The 15,907-nt window shown below is 37.7% G+C and overlaps 1 protein-coding gene across 1 annotated transcript in view; it reads left to right on the top strand.

The window, feature by feature from the left end:
* The window catches only part of LOC137241236 (uncharacterized), a 49,709-nt gene that overhangs the window by 17,649 nt on the left and 16,153 nt on the right, over positions 1-15,907 (top strand). Inside the window, exons 2-3 of the mRNA XM_067768604.1 lie at positions 12,647-12,758; positions 12,883-13,016. Coding sequence (XP_067624705.1) covers positions 12,647-12,758; positions 12,883-13,016 — 246 coding nt within the window. The remainder of the gene's footprint in view (positions 1-12,646; positions 12,759-12,882; positions 13,017-15,907) is intronic.

The raw sequence follows: 15,907 nt of genomic DNA on the forward strand, positions 1-15,907 counted from the left end.
GCAGGCAATCCATCAGCGCCCACGGCCTTGTTGTTTTTCAATTTGGTTATTGATATTCTAACTTCGTCATAATCGGGCGGGGGGACATATATTCCATCATCATCGATTGCGGGATCGGGTACTTCATCTCTGCGCGGTGAATTGCTGCCTCCATTTAGGAGAGCAGAGAAGTATTCCCTCCATAATCTAAGCACTCTCTGGACATCAGTTACAAGTTCGTCGTTTTCATTCCTACAGGAGTTTGCCCCGGTCTTAAAACCTTCCGTCTGTCGCCGTATTTTTTGGTAGAATTTTCGGGCGTTATTCCTGGTGGCTAGCAGCTCAAGCTCCTCGCACTCACGCCTTTCTGCTTCTGCTTTTTTCTTCTTGAAAAGGCGTCTCGCCTCCCTTTTGAACTCACGATAGCGTTCACACTCTCCTCTTGTCGCGCTCGCTTTTAACGTAGCCCTGTAGGTCTTTTCTTTCGGTTGCAACGCGGGTTTCTTCATCGTACCAGTTGTTTTTTTGTGGCCGCCGGTAACCAATTTTTTCCTCGGCGGCAGTACGAAGTGCTTTGGAGATATGCTTCCACTGCTCCAGTATTCCTTCAGGATGAGTTGGCTCTCAGAGAGCAGGTGTGAGAGTCGAGTTGCGATATCATTGGCAGTCTGTTGTGATTGAAGCTTTTCGACGTCTAGCTTTCCTTGTGTTTTTTGTTCCTTGGTTTTAGCCGCGTTGAGGCGGGTGCGTATTTTGGCTGCAACGAATCGATGTTAGGTCCTCGGATCGTGCGCACATCTAAAACACTGGAGGCATGCCGTCCGTCTATCACAACGTGATCGATCTGATTACGAGTATTTCAATCAGGAGACAGCCAAGTAGCTTGATGTATCTTTTTATGCATGAACCTCGTGCTGGATATGACCATGTTTCAAGCACCGGCAAAGTCAATCAGCCTCAGTCCGTTAGGAGAAGTTTCATTGTGTAGGCTGAACTTTCCGACTGTAGGGCCAAAAACACCTTCTTTGCCCACCCTGGCGTTAAAGTCGCCAATCACGACTTTTATATCATAACGGGGACAGCGCTCGTATGTGCGTTCTAATTGCTCATAAAAAGTGGCTTTCACCTCATCGTCTTTCTCCTCTGTCGGCGCATGGGCGCAGATGCAGGCGTGAACGCCAGCACATGGCGACAAAGTCTCTCTCCCACCACGAATCCGACGCCGAAACTGCGCTTATTCGTATGGGCACTCCAATATATGTCACAATTTTTGATCTTCTTTCTTCCTTGCTTCGTCCAACGCATTTCTTGGATGGCGGCGATGTCAGATTTGGCTTTGACGAGGACATCAACCAGCCGGGCATCTGCACCAATCCCATTCAGGGAGCGGACGTTACAGGTGCATGCCCTCAATTCATTGTCCTTCAAACGTTTGCCATGGTCGTCATCAATAGAGAGTGTATTTATCCGAGGCTTGTTGTTATATTTCATTGGAGTATGGTTTTACGTGGCGGGTCCCAAGCCCAGCGCAGAACCCGCTCAGCGGGGGTGAAAATATTACTTGGCACGTTTATATAGCGAGCCGCTTGCTCCAAGACAGACGCCCGCTTGCAGCCGCACCTAGAGGTGTACAAATGCTGCCGATTAGATCTCCCCCGGCTAGCCCTTAAACCGATTACGTCAGAGTGGCCTAGCCAGGTTGTCGCTTTCTCACATTAGCTCACTCTGTACTAAAGCATTAATCAACAGCTTCCATTTGATACCCATATTGTACAAACACTTCCTGGAGTTACTCGGGTCCATGTGTTGGCCTAAATCTCGAGACCCTAGTCACCCGGTATCAAAGTACTCATTATACAAACCTTCCCCGTGGAAAAATACATATATATACACCAATTTTCATAATAATCGGTCCAGTAGTTTTTGAGTTAATCGATGACATATATACAAACTTTCATTTTTATATATGAGGGGATGGGTGGAATAACGGTATAACTCAAGAATCAACCTTTTGAGAAAAGTGAAAAAACTTAACAATGCAGATAAACATAAATTTTTTTTTATTTATTTATTTAGTAGATACATTAATAACCATTGTTAAATACATTATATTCTATTACTTAGATGTGCTTATAACAATTTGTTATTTCCGTTTGTTATTTTTAGCAATTTTTTTTTATACTCAGTTGAGGAGAGCTCACAGAGTATATTAACTTTGATTGGATAACGGTTGGTTGTACAGGTATAAAGGAATCGAGATAGATATAGACTTCCATATATCAAAATCATCAGTATCGAAAAAAAATTCGATTGAGCCATGTCCGTCCGTCTGTCCGTTAACACGATAACTTGAGTATATTTTGAGGTATCTTGATGAAATTTGGTATGTAGGTTCCTGGGCACACATCTCAGATCGATATTGGCTGGGCTCTTTTAAATAACTTGTCTCTGAATGCTACAAAATCTAAGGCGATGGCAATATCGAACATAACATATGATTTAAGCAGCCTTCCTGAAATTATGCTTAATGGCGATAAAATATTTTTTCACGATGCTGTCACCAATTTTGGATTCAAAATCAATTCAAATCTGATCTGCACTGACCATATCAACTTTGTGGTTGGTAAAATCTATAATATCCTTCGTAACTTATACAGAACTGCCTATTTATTACCGCGAGACGCTAAAATGAAACTAGTCAAAGCTCTTATAATACCTCACATTTCTTATGGAGAACTTATTTATGGTAGCCTTGATTCGCTGTCGCTTAATAAATTGCAGCTAGCCATAAACAATACTGCTCGGTTCGTATTTTCTAAGAGGAAATTTGACCATATATCTTCGTACGCTGCCCAAATTCTCGGAAGCGACGTTTGTACTTTCCTAAATATTAGAAATTTATGTTTCTTACACAAACTACTACATTTTCAATATCCGCCTTACTTATTTAATAAACTAACTTTGTGTCAGTCTACTCGGACTCTGAATCTATTGATACCTAACTTTAAGTACGTGACATCCTCCAGAATGTTCTTTGTCAGTACAATCCGTCTTTGGAACTCACTACCCTCCAAGACGAAAGCAATCAGAAAAGCCAGATGTTTCAAACTAGCAGTAATATCCTTCCTTAATCCATAACTTATCTTAATTATATAATTCTATCAACTTACTTTAAATTATATAATTCTATCATTGATTATTCAACTATTGGGCCAAGGAAAATGTTATTATCTACTTTACCTTTTATTCTTCAAGAAAACTCCTCTTTATATGTAATTTGTAGTTGTAAGATCGGATTGATGTACTATCTAAAAGACATAGTCTTACTTGTACAAATATGTTCAAATAAATAAATAAATAAATAAATATTTAAAATGAACGATATCGGACTATAACCACGCCCACTTTTTCGATATCGAAAATTTCGAAAAATCGAAAAAGTGCGATAATTCATTACCAAATACGGATTAAGCAATGAAACTTGGTAGGTGAGTTGAACTTATGACGCAGAATAGAAAACGAGTAAAATTTTGGACAATGGGCGTGGCACCGCCCACTTTTAAAAGAAGGTAATTTAGAAGTTTTCAAGCTGTAATTTGGCAGTCGTTAAAGATATCATGATGAAATTTGGCAGGAACGTTACCTTATTACTGTATGTATGCTTAATAAAAATTAGCAAAATCGGAGAACGACAACGCCCACTTTTTAAAAAAAAATGTTTTTAAAGTCAAATTTTAAAAGAAAAGTTAATATCTTTACAGTGTATAAGTAAATTATGTCAACATCCAACTCCAGTAATGATATGGTGCAACAAAATACAAAAATAAAAGAAATTTTCAAAATGGGCGTGGCTCCAACCTTTTTCATTTAGTTTGTCTAGGATACTTTTAATGCCATATGTCGAACAAAACATTACCAATCCTTGTGAAATTTGGCAGAGGCTTAGATTCTAGGACGATAACTGTTTTCTGTGAAAAAGGGCTAAATCGGTTGAATCCACGCCCAGTTTTTATACACAGTCAACCGTCTGTCCTTCCGCTCGGCCGTTAACACGATAACCTGAGCAAAAATCGATATATCTTTACTAAACTCAGTTCACGTACTTATCTGAACTCACTTTATATTGGTGTAAAAAATGACCGAAATCCGAATATGACCACGCACACTTTTTCTATATCGAAAATTACTAAAAATGAAAAAAATGCCATAAAAATACACCAAATACGAAAAAAGGGATGAAACATGGTAATTAGATTGGTTTATTGACGCAAAATATAACTTTAGAAGAAAACTTTGTAAAATAGGTGTGACACCTACCATAATAAGTAGAAGAAAATGAAAAAGTTTTGCAGGGCGAAATCAAAAGCCCTTGGAATCATGGCAGGAATACGGTTCGTGGTATTACATATATAAATAAATTAGCGGTACCCGACAGATGATGTTCTCGGTCACCCTGGTCCACATTTTGGTCGATATCTCGAAATCATTAATACCTTTAATTTGATACCCATATCGTACAAACACATTATAGAGTCACCCCTGGTCCACCTTTATGGTGATATCTCGAAAAGGCGTCCACCTATAGAACTAAGGCCCACTCCCTTTTAAAATACTCATTATCACATTTCGTTTGATACCCATATCGTACAAACAAATTCTAGAATCAGCACTGGTCCACCTTTATGGCGATATCTCGAAAAGGCGTCCACCCATTGAACTAAGGCCCACTACCTTTTAAAATACTCATTAACACCTTTCGTTTGATGCCCATATCGTACAAACAAATTCTAAAGTCAGCCCTGGTCCACCTTTATGGTGCTATCTCGAAAAGGCGTCCACCCATAGAAGTAAGGCCCACTCCCTTCTAAAACACTCATTAACACCTTTCATTTGATACCCATATCGTACAAACAAATTCTAGAGTCATCCTTGGTCCACCTTTATGGCGATATCTCGAAAAGGCGTCCACCCATAGAAGTAAGGCACACTCCCTTTTAAAATACTCATTAACACCTTTCGTTTGATACCCATATTGTACAAACGCATTCTAGAGTCACCCCTGGTCCACCTTTATGGCGATATCTCGAAAAGGCGTCCACCTATAGAAGTAAGGCCCACTCCCTTTTAAAATACTCACTAACACCTTTCATTTAATACCCATATTGTACAAACGCATCCTAGAGTCACCCCTGGTCCACCTTTATGACGATATCTCGAAAAGGCGTCCACCTATAGAAGTAAGGCCCACTCCCTTTTAAAATATTCATTAACACCCTTTATTTATTACCCATATCGTACAAACAAATTCTAGAGTCAGCCCTGGTCCACCTTTATGGCGATATCTCGAAAAGGCGTCCACCCATACAAGTAAGTCCCACTCCCTTTTAAAATACTCATTAATACCTTTAATTTGATACCCATATCGTACAAACAAATTCTAGAGTCACCCCTGGTCCACCTTTATCGCGATATCCCTAAATGGCGTCCATCTATAGAACTATGGCCCACTCCCTCTTAGGATACTCTTTAATACCTTCCATTTGATGCACATGTCATACAAACATATTCCAGGGTTACCATAGGTTCTTTTTACTACATGGTGATTTTCCCTTATTTTGTCTCCACAGCTCTCAACTGAGTATGTAATGTTCGGTTACACCCGAACTTAGCCTTCCTTACTTGTTTTTACTACTTTTATTATTTTTAAAAATTTTCTATTTTTAACAATGGAGTTCTCTGTCTGCTTAGTCGTTTTTGAAACCACTTCAATTCTTTTATTTTTCAGTTCTTTCTGGTCTACGACATTGAATATATTTTCATACCATTTCGATGCTTCACTACTGTAAAGTTTTATTAGAGAGTTATACAATTTTTCCATAAATGAAGCTAATATCTTTGTTAAATCAAAAGTCTAAGAGGAATTGACGCGCACGCACTTTCAACCAATAATAATTTTACTCTGCCTCACATTTTTTTACTACTCCAATATTTTCATTATTGTTTTTCTCGCCTACTAATTTTTAGTATGTAAACTTACAACAAGTGTTTTATGAAACAGTGCGCGTCACTTCATCAAAGTATGTCCCAATACTTTAAACTTATTGACAGATCCGACACGGCGATACTGACAAGTCACACGTCCCCGTGTGATGTACTTCAAAGAGTCTCCCACTCGGCCATTACTGACTCAAAGTCATACCTTCAGTTTTCCTTTTATTTATTTTATAATAAGAACTACACTTTTCTTTCAACATAAATAAACAAATTTAAATTCATTACAAATATCGCTCCGCTAAGCCACGTTATCATTTTCATCCACTTACACCAGTGGTTATATCTCCAATCTTACCACTTACACCAGTGGTCACAATTTCATTCTCCACCACTTACACCAGTGGTTACATTTCATTATCCACCACTTACACCAGTGGTTAAACTTAATTTTTCGTTAAAAATAAACTAAATAGATAACTCGAGTATGTTCAATTTTCGCAAATTGTGTTCTTACATTTCTATGTCATTGCTTTCAGTTTCTTCATCTTCGCCAACTATAAATATAGTACCATCAGGCATTTTACGCAAACGATCATGTGCATACTTATAAGTACGGATAGACTTTGGAGTGGATAGAGTGTATCTATCTCCATCCAAAACTTCAATAATTTTAAAAGCTCCTTTATATTTAGGATCAAGCTTTGTCTGGTTGCGTTCTTCATTTTGCAGCAAAACAAAATCTCCTACCGAGAACCTATTTACCGGAGCTTCATTTTTATTAAACCTTTTATTGTATTTAGCATTTTTGTCAATATTTTTTAAAGCGTTTTGTCTCACATTGTCGATGTCAATGTTCAATTCGGTTTCATCAAAACGAATCAGTTCAAGTGGTCTTGCAACCTTTCCTATTTAGTCGCTTTGCTAACCGTACAATTTAAAGCCAACTGTACATCGGGAAGGGCATCTTGCCACGAACGACCCTTGCTTGTCTCTACAGCAGTAAAAGTATTCTTAAGAGTACTCATTATTAGTTCTACCTGACCATTCGCACGCGAGCTGCCAGAAGCAATAAGATGCAATTCAATGCCATTAGATTTGCAAAAATCTCGAAACTCAGAACTAGAAAAACACCTACCCTGATCAGCAATTATGCGTTTAGGAGCACCAAAAAGTGATAAACTGAATTTTACTGCCTGAATACTATTCTTTGAATTAATATGTAAGGTATGGTGCACAATTACAAATTTTGTGAATGCGTCTATTAACACAAAAACATATTCGTTTTGGTCACACTTACCGCTAAGCTTACCGGTTGCATCAATATGCACTGTGTGCCACGGAGTCGAGATCTTTGGAATGGAATGTAGATCTGCCTGAACTTTACCAGAATGAGATTTAGAAACTTTACATGTAATACAATTGTCTATAAATTTTTTGACATACTTTGCCATGTTCTCAAACCAGTACATATCATAAAGTTTTTCGAGAGTCTTTCCCATCCGAGATGAATTAAAGATTCATGAACGCAATTTATAACGAGGAAGGATTGGCAAACACTTCGTTCTGCCGTTGCGTTGTATAGTGCAATGTAGCACACCTGACCGCAGCTCATAAGTTTTGGATAAATTGTCGCTAAGTTTTCCATTTTTTAAATCAGAAACTATTTTCTGAATTTCCTCATCGCGATGCTGTTCAGCAATTAGCCAGTTTCCGGAAATATCCGCAAAGTTAACTTCTTTTATTTCGACTTTATCTACGTGATTGTTTAAAGTACGGTGTGGGTTTCTTGAAAAAAAATCAACGTGGGCCATATGATCTCCATTCCTATGTATAATATCAAAATTAAATGACTGCAGAAATGCCCACCATCTGTGTACCCTAGGTGTCAAGTCGAGCTTGCTACGTGCCGTTTTCAGGGAATTACAGTCTGTATTTACAACTGCAAGAGTCTCCAGTTCATAAGAATGGTACTTTGCTTCAATAGGTGTGGTGCTCTTACTAAAATATGCCACAACACGAAGATTTTTGTCACTTCTCTGCATAAGGATTGCACTATATCCTAAAGCGCTTGCATCAGTATGCAATTCAGTAGGAAAATTTGGATCAAATATAGTAAGAACAGGAGAATCGGTTAACACTGCTATAATTTTGTGTCTAATATTTTCATGTGATGTCCTCCAAATAAGATTTCCTTTACTTAAACTCGTTAGGGCATATAAGGGCGACATTACTTGGGAAAAGTTTGGAACGAATTTGCGAAAATATGAAGCTAAATCAATGAATTGACGTAGTTGAGTCACCGCTTTTGGTGGAGAAAGATTTACCAAAGCTTCTATTTTTTTGGATTGGGTTTAATTTGACCATCACTCACTTCATACCCAAGGTATTCTACCTTTCGCTTCAAAAATGTACACTTCTTAACATTAAGTGAAAATCCAGCGTCAGTAAGTATTTGTAAAACAATGCCAATCCTTTTTATACTTTCCTCAACATCTTCTGTTCCTAATACCAAAATGTCATCCATGTAAACTACCACATAAGAATGAATTAGCTCCCCAAGAACTTTCATAACAGCCCGTTGAAAGACTGCTGGAGCGTTTCGTAATCCAAACGGCATGGCCAGGTACTCAAAGTGACCTTCTGGTGTTATGAAAGCCGTTTTTTATACAGAATCTGAATGCACCGGTATTTGATGATAACCGCTAACCATTTCCAAAGTAGTAAAATAATAGCTTCCATGAAGTCTATTAATTTGGTCTGATATTAAAGGCAAAGGAAATCTATCAGGAATAGTATTATAATTTAATTGGCGATAATCTACGCACATACGATCTGAACCATCTTTCTTTTTGACCAGTAAAATGGGGCTAGCAAAAGGAGAGCAGCTGGGCCGAATTACTCCCACCCTTAATAGTTCATTAATTTTAGCGCGAACAATGCCCTTTTCTTCAAAACTTAGTCTATAAGACCGTCTACAAACGGTCTTATTCGGATCTTTAAGGCGTATTTGCGTAGGAGTAACAGTAGTAGAGGTACAAGGCGTGCCTTCCGTAAAACTTTCTTTGAACCTGTTCAAAATATTCACCAATTTCGATTGAAATTGCAACGGAATATCAGTATTAAGATCTTTAATACTGAAGATTTTTATTTGCTTCTTACAATTATTTACTGAAATTTCGACTTTACTAAAAACTAATTCTTTACAACTCATTTTGACGCACACGCCCTGGTTTAAAATCTCACGCCCTATCATGATATTGTATGACAAATGTTCATCTGGTAATAGGTGAAAAAGTATTTCCATCACAATTGAATTTATTTCAATTGTGGCTAAAATCTGCAATGTACTGGTAACACTCGCGTGACCAATACCTGACATATTCACAACATTGTTAAAACGCTTACCGCAAAACTTTGAACCTATAGATTCTTTCATAAGTGAACACTCCGCTCCAGATTCGTAATAAAAAGTGTATTGCTCACCTGACTCTCGTAAAATACCTAATGGCGACTTAACAGCACAAATATCGACTTTACGATTAGCAATACCGCTCGATGTTTTGTTTTTAAAATTTTCGGTTGCATTTGGACATCGGGAGGCGTAATGCCCCAAACCCTGACAACGATAACACATGACTGATGCCTTGTTTGGAATAAAAGAACTTCTATTTGGTAATTCCTTCTTGGGTGTTAATTATGTGGCTTTATCCAATTTATATTTGCACATCACCGCTTTGTGTCCTGTTTTACCACAGATGAAACATTTGACGGCAAATGGAACTGGGGAATGCTTCTGACGTTTGGTATCAATTCGTTCACATCCACTGCTCATTGTTGAAATATTCCTCTTGATAAGCGACATCGAATTTAGTTCTTGCTGTAAAAGCTTTCTTGTTCCCACGTTTGATGTGAAAGCCAATCGGTGAATACGAGGGTCGAACTGAGCCACATGTGCCAGCACTGTTGAAATGACTATCTCTTCCGTGGACAAATTTTTCCATTTGGTCGATAATGACGTCATTATTGTTGCTGCATAAGATGCAAGGCACTCATCTTCTTTTGGTTTTTTATTGCTTAAATTTATAAGGAAAGCAGCATTTGTCTCCGAAAAGTCGAATCTTGAAACGAAAATATCTCTGAACTCACTCCAATTCATATCGTGGTATGAAATGTGTGTTAGCCAATTTGCAGCTTGTCCTTTTAAAGCACGACTAAGAACCAACATTAAAGATGCACCCTTTAAGGGCTTCTCTGCCATGCACATATCTGCGGTGGCTATCCAGGCTCGTGCACTTACATTAAATCCATCTGGATCAAATTCCGGTAGCTGCACATCACTATTCGGACTGAATGTCGAACCAAATGTTTTTAACAGCGAAACAAACTCTTTATTTTTTTGTTCGTATAATTTTTTCCATACACTATTTTCACTATTTAACTCTTCTGGCTCATTGCCCACTTCTGATGACGCAGGATGCGAAGTCATTGTCAAAAATCTAAGAGGAATTGACGCGCACGCACTTTCAACCAATAATAATTTTACTCTGCCTCACATTTTTTTACTACTCCAATATTTTCATTATTGCTTTTCTCGCCTACTAATTTTTAGTATGTAAACTTACAACAAGTGTTTTATGAAACAGTACGCGTCACTTCATTAAAGTATGTCCCAATACTGTAAACTAATTGACAGATCCGACATATATATAGTTTATATTTCCGTGCTGCTTGTTGAGGTACTCCAGTACAAGCTCTTCGTTATTAGTAGTTAAAACGCATATTATGTCATCCACGTATCTAGCATAAAATGACACGCCTAATTTGGACTTCAGCTCCTGTATGGACGTTTCTTCCAGATCTTGCATGAACACTTCCATAAGAATTGCTGATTTGGGGCTTCCCATTTCAAGACCGTTTGTTTGTCTATATATTTTATTGTTGAATTGGAAATAGTTTTGACGTAGAGTGGTTCTTAGCGTATTTGTGATTTGCATACTTTTCACTTTCTTTTTTGTATTATGAACTATTGTTGAGCTAACTATGTCCAAAGTATCCGATAGTGGTATTGATGGGTATAAATATTTTATGTCGAAAGATACCAATTTGCTGTTCCATGTTAGCTCTACGGTCTCAAGTCTCTCTATTAGTTCTGTTGTGTTAGCTATTGCATATTTGTTCCTTAGCTCCAGAGTATCTTTCAATATCGTTTTTAAATATTTGGACAGTTTGTAACATGGCGCCGATTTAAAATTAATGATGGGCCTCATTAGCGTGTCCGGCTTGTGGATTTTTGGTAGCGCAATCAGTGGAGGAGCCGAAGGGTTCAGTTGGACCAATCTATGTGCCATGTTAGAATCTACTATATTTGTTGCATTTTTTATAGCAACTTTGATGTGTTTTTGGTATTCATCTGTGGGATCCTCTCTCATTCTACGACATTTCGTTTCCTCTATGAGATTTTCGGTTTTGGATATATATTGCTCTTTTTCGATTAGCACAGTGGTGTTTCCTTTGTCCGCTTTCGTTGTGACAATATTGTTTTTCCTTAGTTTATGCCGTAGATTCTTTATTGTTTTCTCCTCTGTATTCGATTTTTGTCCATCCTGTGCTTTCACTCCCTTTTTTATGATTTCCCTGCGCATGTGTCTTGCGTGCTCCTGTTCTTCCTGTGGTATCAATGATATTGCCATCTCCGCATCTACAGTCGCTTGCTCCGTTTTTCTTACTGTATTCCGGTCCATAATATTGTGCCTCAGGCCCTTTTCGAGAAGTTGTACCACTGTTGTGAGGTTAACGAACTTGTCATGAAACTGGTGAGTCTTTTGGTTTTGGTTACCCTCTCGTCGTCCTGCCAGCTTCTCCAATTTTCGGTTCAGCGACCTGTATTTTTATTGTAGTTCCTGATCGATCTCTGTCTTAATGCGGTCGAAACATTCCATTAATTCAGTCTTAGGTAGTTGTTCTGCCAATCTTAAATGGATAGATAATAACTCGGCATTTTTCTCATCCTTTTTCGAGTATAAGCTTTCCAACTCATATTTTAAAAAATGCTTTCCGCTTTTCTAAATGTTTTTCTGCTAGATTTGGTATTTGCCTTTATTGTTATTTTAGCAAATTTTGGAATAACATTAAATTCCAGGCATTGCTCGCCTTTGCTTTATATATTTTCAGTAGGCGTCGCTTGTAAATTTTAAGTAGTTCGTTCGCGTTCAAGTTAAAAGCCTGACAAGCAATAACTGACTTATATTGTTTTGTTGATTTTCCGACAGGATGGATAAATGATGTATATTGGAACGATTTTCCGTCACCCCTTGTCAAATTTGGTTTTGAGGAAAACCGGTTTCGGCGTTGTGCCATCATCAGTGTCGATTTTCGTTCTGATCTGTTGTTGTCGTTTGTCCTGTATTTATAGTTCGTACGTACATGAGCAGGTATTGTCAAAATTGATGCTTGTGTATATTTAGTTATGTGTATGTGCTGTGTGTTCATTCAAAATTCAAAATAAAAGGATATAAAAATATATAAAATTAAATAAAAAGTATCAAACTAAATTAACAAAAATTATAAAATCAAAAGCAAAATATAATAAACTGTAATAAAAAAATATACTCAGCCCACCAAGTTTCTTTTAACAATATCACTTTTTTTTAAATTAATTTCCCTTGTTTTTCAGTGTCCCTTTTTCAATTTTAATTTTTTTGACATCATCATGTTTGGTGGCCGGAATTTCAAAACGAGGTTCGTGTCCAGATATAGCATATGAAAGAAGCGTGAACTTAAAAGGGGTGAGTATTAAGTTCTATATACTTAAATAAATTAAGTGCCAGCTCTATAAAGCTAGGCCAATTTTATAGTTCTATGCATAGATCATAACACCATTTTAAAAGCTTATGTTTTAATTATTTACAGTTCAAAGGTACCTGGTATTTGCAAAGTGTATATCCTCCGAAGAAGATTGAACCTTACCGCTGCCAAAAAAGTGATTACATTCTTGGAAATAGCGATAACCCTGAAGTAAAATACTTCCAAATAAGTAATGAAGAGTAAGTATTTTTAATTGCAGGCAAAGCTTTTGGTTTTAGTTGAAAGTTATGTTGCTTTTATGTTGTTGATTTTACGACAGGTTTACACCCTGTGAAGTGAAGACTTTTGTGTCAAAAGACATTTTTTTCAAATTCCAAGTGTATAGGTAAAATATTTGTTTCACTTTTCGTTCTCAAAAACTAACACTGAAGATGGCACATTACCGAAGCCGGTTTGTACTAAAATCAAATTTGACAAGGAATGTTGGAAAATTGCTCCAATATACATCAATAACTTGAATTGGAACCATTTCCGCCATTCCTCGCAAGTTTGGTTTGGAAACAAACCGGTTTCGGCGTTGTGCTATCTTTACTTACTTACTTAATTGGCGCTTAAGCGTTTAAACGGTTATGGCCGTCCAACAAGACGCGCCAGTCGCTCCTTCTCTTTGTCAACCGGCGCCAATTGGTCACACCAAAGGATTTTAACTCGTTTTCCACCTAGTCCTTTCAGCGGAATGGGGGCCGCCTTCTACCTCTGCTTCCATAGGCGGGTTCCGATATAAACACTTTCTTGGCCGGAGCGTTATCTTTCATTCGCATAACATGGCCTAGCCAGCGCAGCTGCTGCGTTTTAATTCGCTGGATTATGTTGATTTCTGCGTGGAGCTCGTACAGCTCATCGTTAAATCTTCTTCGGTACTCGCCATCACCAACGCGTAGAGGTCCATAAATCTGTGGAAGATCTTTCCTCTCAAACATCCCCAGAGGCGCTTCATCTTATGTTGTCATTGTCCATGCTTCTGCACCATATAGCAGGATAGGTACGATAACTGACTTGTAGAGTATGTTTATCGTTTGCCGAGAGAGGACCTTACTTTTCAATTGCCTACCTAGCCCAAAGTAGCTTTATTGGCAAGAGTGATTCTTCCCTGGATTTCAGAGCTGATGTTTTTGCTAGTGTTGATGCTGGTTCCCAAATAAACGAAGTCTTTTACTATTTCGAAATTATGGCTGCCAACAGCAGCGTGGTTGCCAAGGCGCATATGCGCTGACTCTATGCTCGATGAAAGCAGGTACTTCGTTTTGTCTTCATTCACCATCAAAACCATCTTTATCGCTTCTTTTTCCAGTTTGGAGTAAGCAGAACTAACGGCGCGTCGCGGCTGTTTAGGCCGATGGTATAAATGTCATCAGCGCATGCGAGTAGTTGCACGCTTTTATATAATATTGTAACGAATTTACTGCAATTCCCCTTATTTGCAATCTTCTGCCAACGTTCGTATCGCTAAACTGTTGAATAAATAACTCCAATATTGAATAATGGAAAAATGGCCTTTATTAAAGTACTTCACAATAACACTTATACTTTGCAACGAATAGCTTGCTTAATAACCAAACTGATTGATAGCTCAAATGAAACTGACTTTCAAAATAATACTGCTATTGCTCGCTAGATAGCATCTTAATCGAAACTGCCCATAGCGCCTCTACCGCTGATGCTTTTATACTCTGTGATTTCCTCGTGGCATCTTCTAGGCGCTTCCAGAATTTTACTTAGTTAGCTATAAATTTCTCAGCTACAACTACAGATGTAAGTTAAGGAACATGACTCCACTCAAATCAGGTGGCAAATATACACAAAAATCTTTAAACGTTGCTATTTGATTTATTTACGAAATCCGTTGTAACATTCCATTCTCACATACTGACATTGCGTTAGCCAGCTGATGCAATGCCAGGAGTAAAATTACTAAGGTATCGTATTAAGATAAACATCCTATTCAATATGCCTATTGTAAACTATTTGTAAGTTATAAATAAGAGTAAAATGTAAAGCTTAGTCAGGTTTTTGAGCGGCATTGAAATAAAGTGCAAGAGTTTTTTAAAAACTCAATTTACCCAAATTAAACTTTAATTGGTGATCCTGCCAGGAGACACGCAGTGATAGCCTGTAAAAAGGTTGCGTGTCCTCCGGAGTGAAAAAAAAACACTGTAAAAATTAAAATAAAACAAATGTCTCAAAATAGGAGAGAAGAGGAAAAAAAAAACACTCTAAAATTAAAGCAAACAAAAATATTTGTCAGCTTACAAGAACCCTAAAAACCCGAAGTACGTAACTCCAGAAAGTGAAAGGACCACCAACATATGAACAGCAGCATTCATCCACAAAGCGAACAAGGATCCAATAGAAGGACGAGAATCCGAAGACGAAGAAGCGTAAGCTAATGAATAAAATAGTTAAGGTATATGTTAATATATAGTATGTATAAATAATTATATGTATGTACATATAAATTAGAAGATTATAAAAGTGAAAGCAAAACAAGAAGAGATAAAGCAAAATTAAAAAATAAAATTTATATGAAGTGCTGAAAGATTGTGAAAGAAGATTTGAAAAGGGTATATAGATCTGGATTCTTTAATAGAAGATTTGACAAAAATGTCGTTAAATAGTAATAATAGTGCCACTAATATGGATGTAATATCTAGATTGATTGCCGCCAGTACGGCATCATTACGAACGGATGTAGAGCAAATGGGGTGACAGATACAGGCCATCAACACCAGTAATGCTGTGACCGAGTTTGTACCCGAACAAATAGATTCAAATATAAATTGTGACGAACCTTTAGACAAGATAAATAATTATGTAAGTTAGCGCGAAGCAGCCAATAAATCCATGTCCTTGTACACAAGGGGAAGTAGGAAATATTTCGCGGCGTTAACAATTTTAAGGAATAAAATTACCCGTGAGGCCAATGATATACTGACCAATCACGGAACAGTTTTGAATTTCGACGCAATTTTAAGTCGTCTGGACTTTGCCTTTGCTGACAAAAGGCCAAGTCATATAATCGAACAGGAGATGAGTGTCCTGAGACAGGGATCGAAATCCCTGATAGGTTTCT

The sequence above is a fragment of the Eurosta solidaginis genome, chromosome 2 (genome assembly GCF_040869045.1).
Source record: "Eurosta solidaginis isolate ZX-2024a chromosome 2, ASM4086904v1, whole genome shotgun sequence".
NCBI lineage: Eukaryota > Metazoa > Arthropoda > Insecta > Diptera > Tephritidae > Eurosta > Eurosta solidaginis.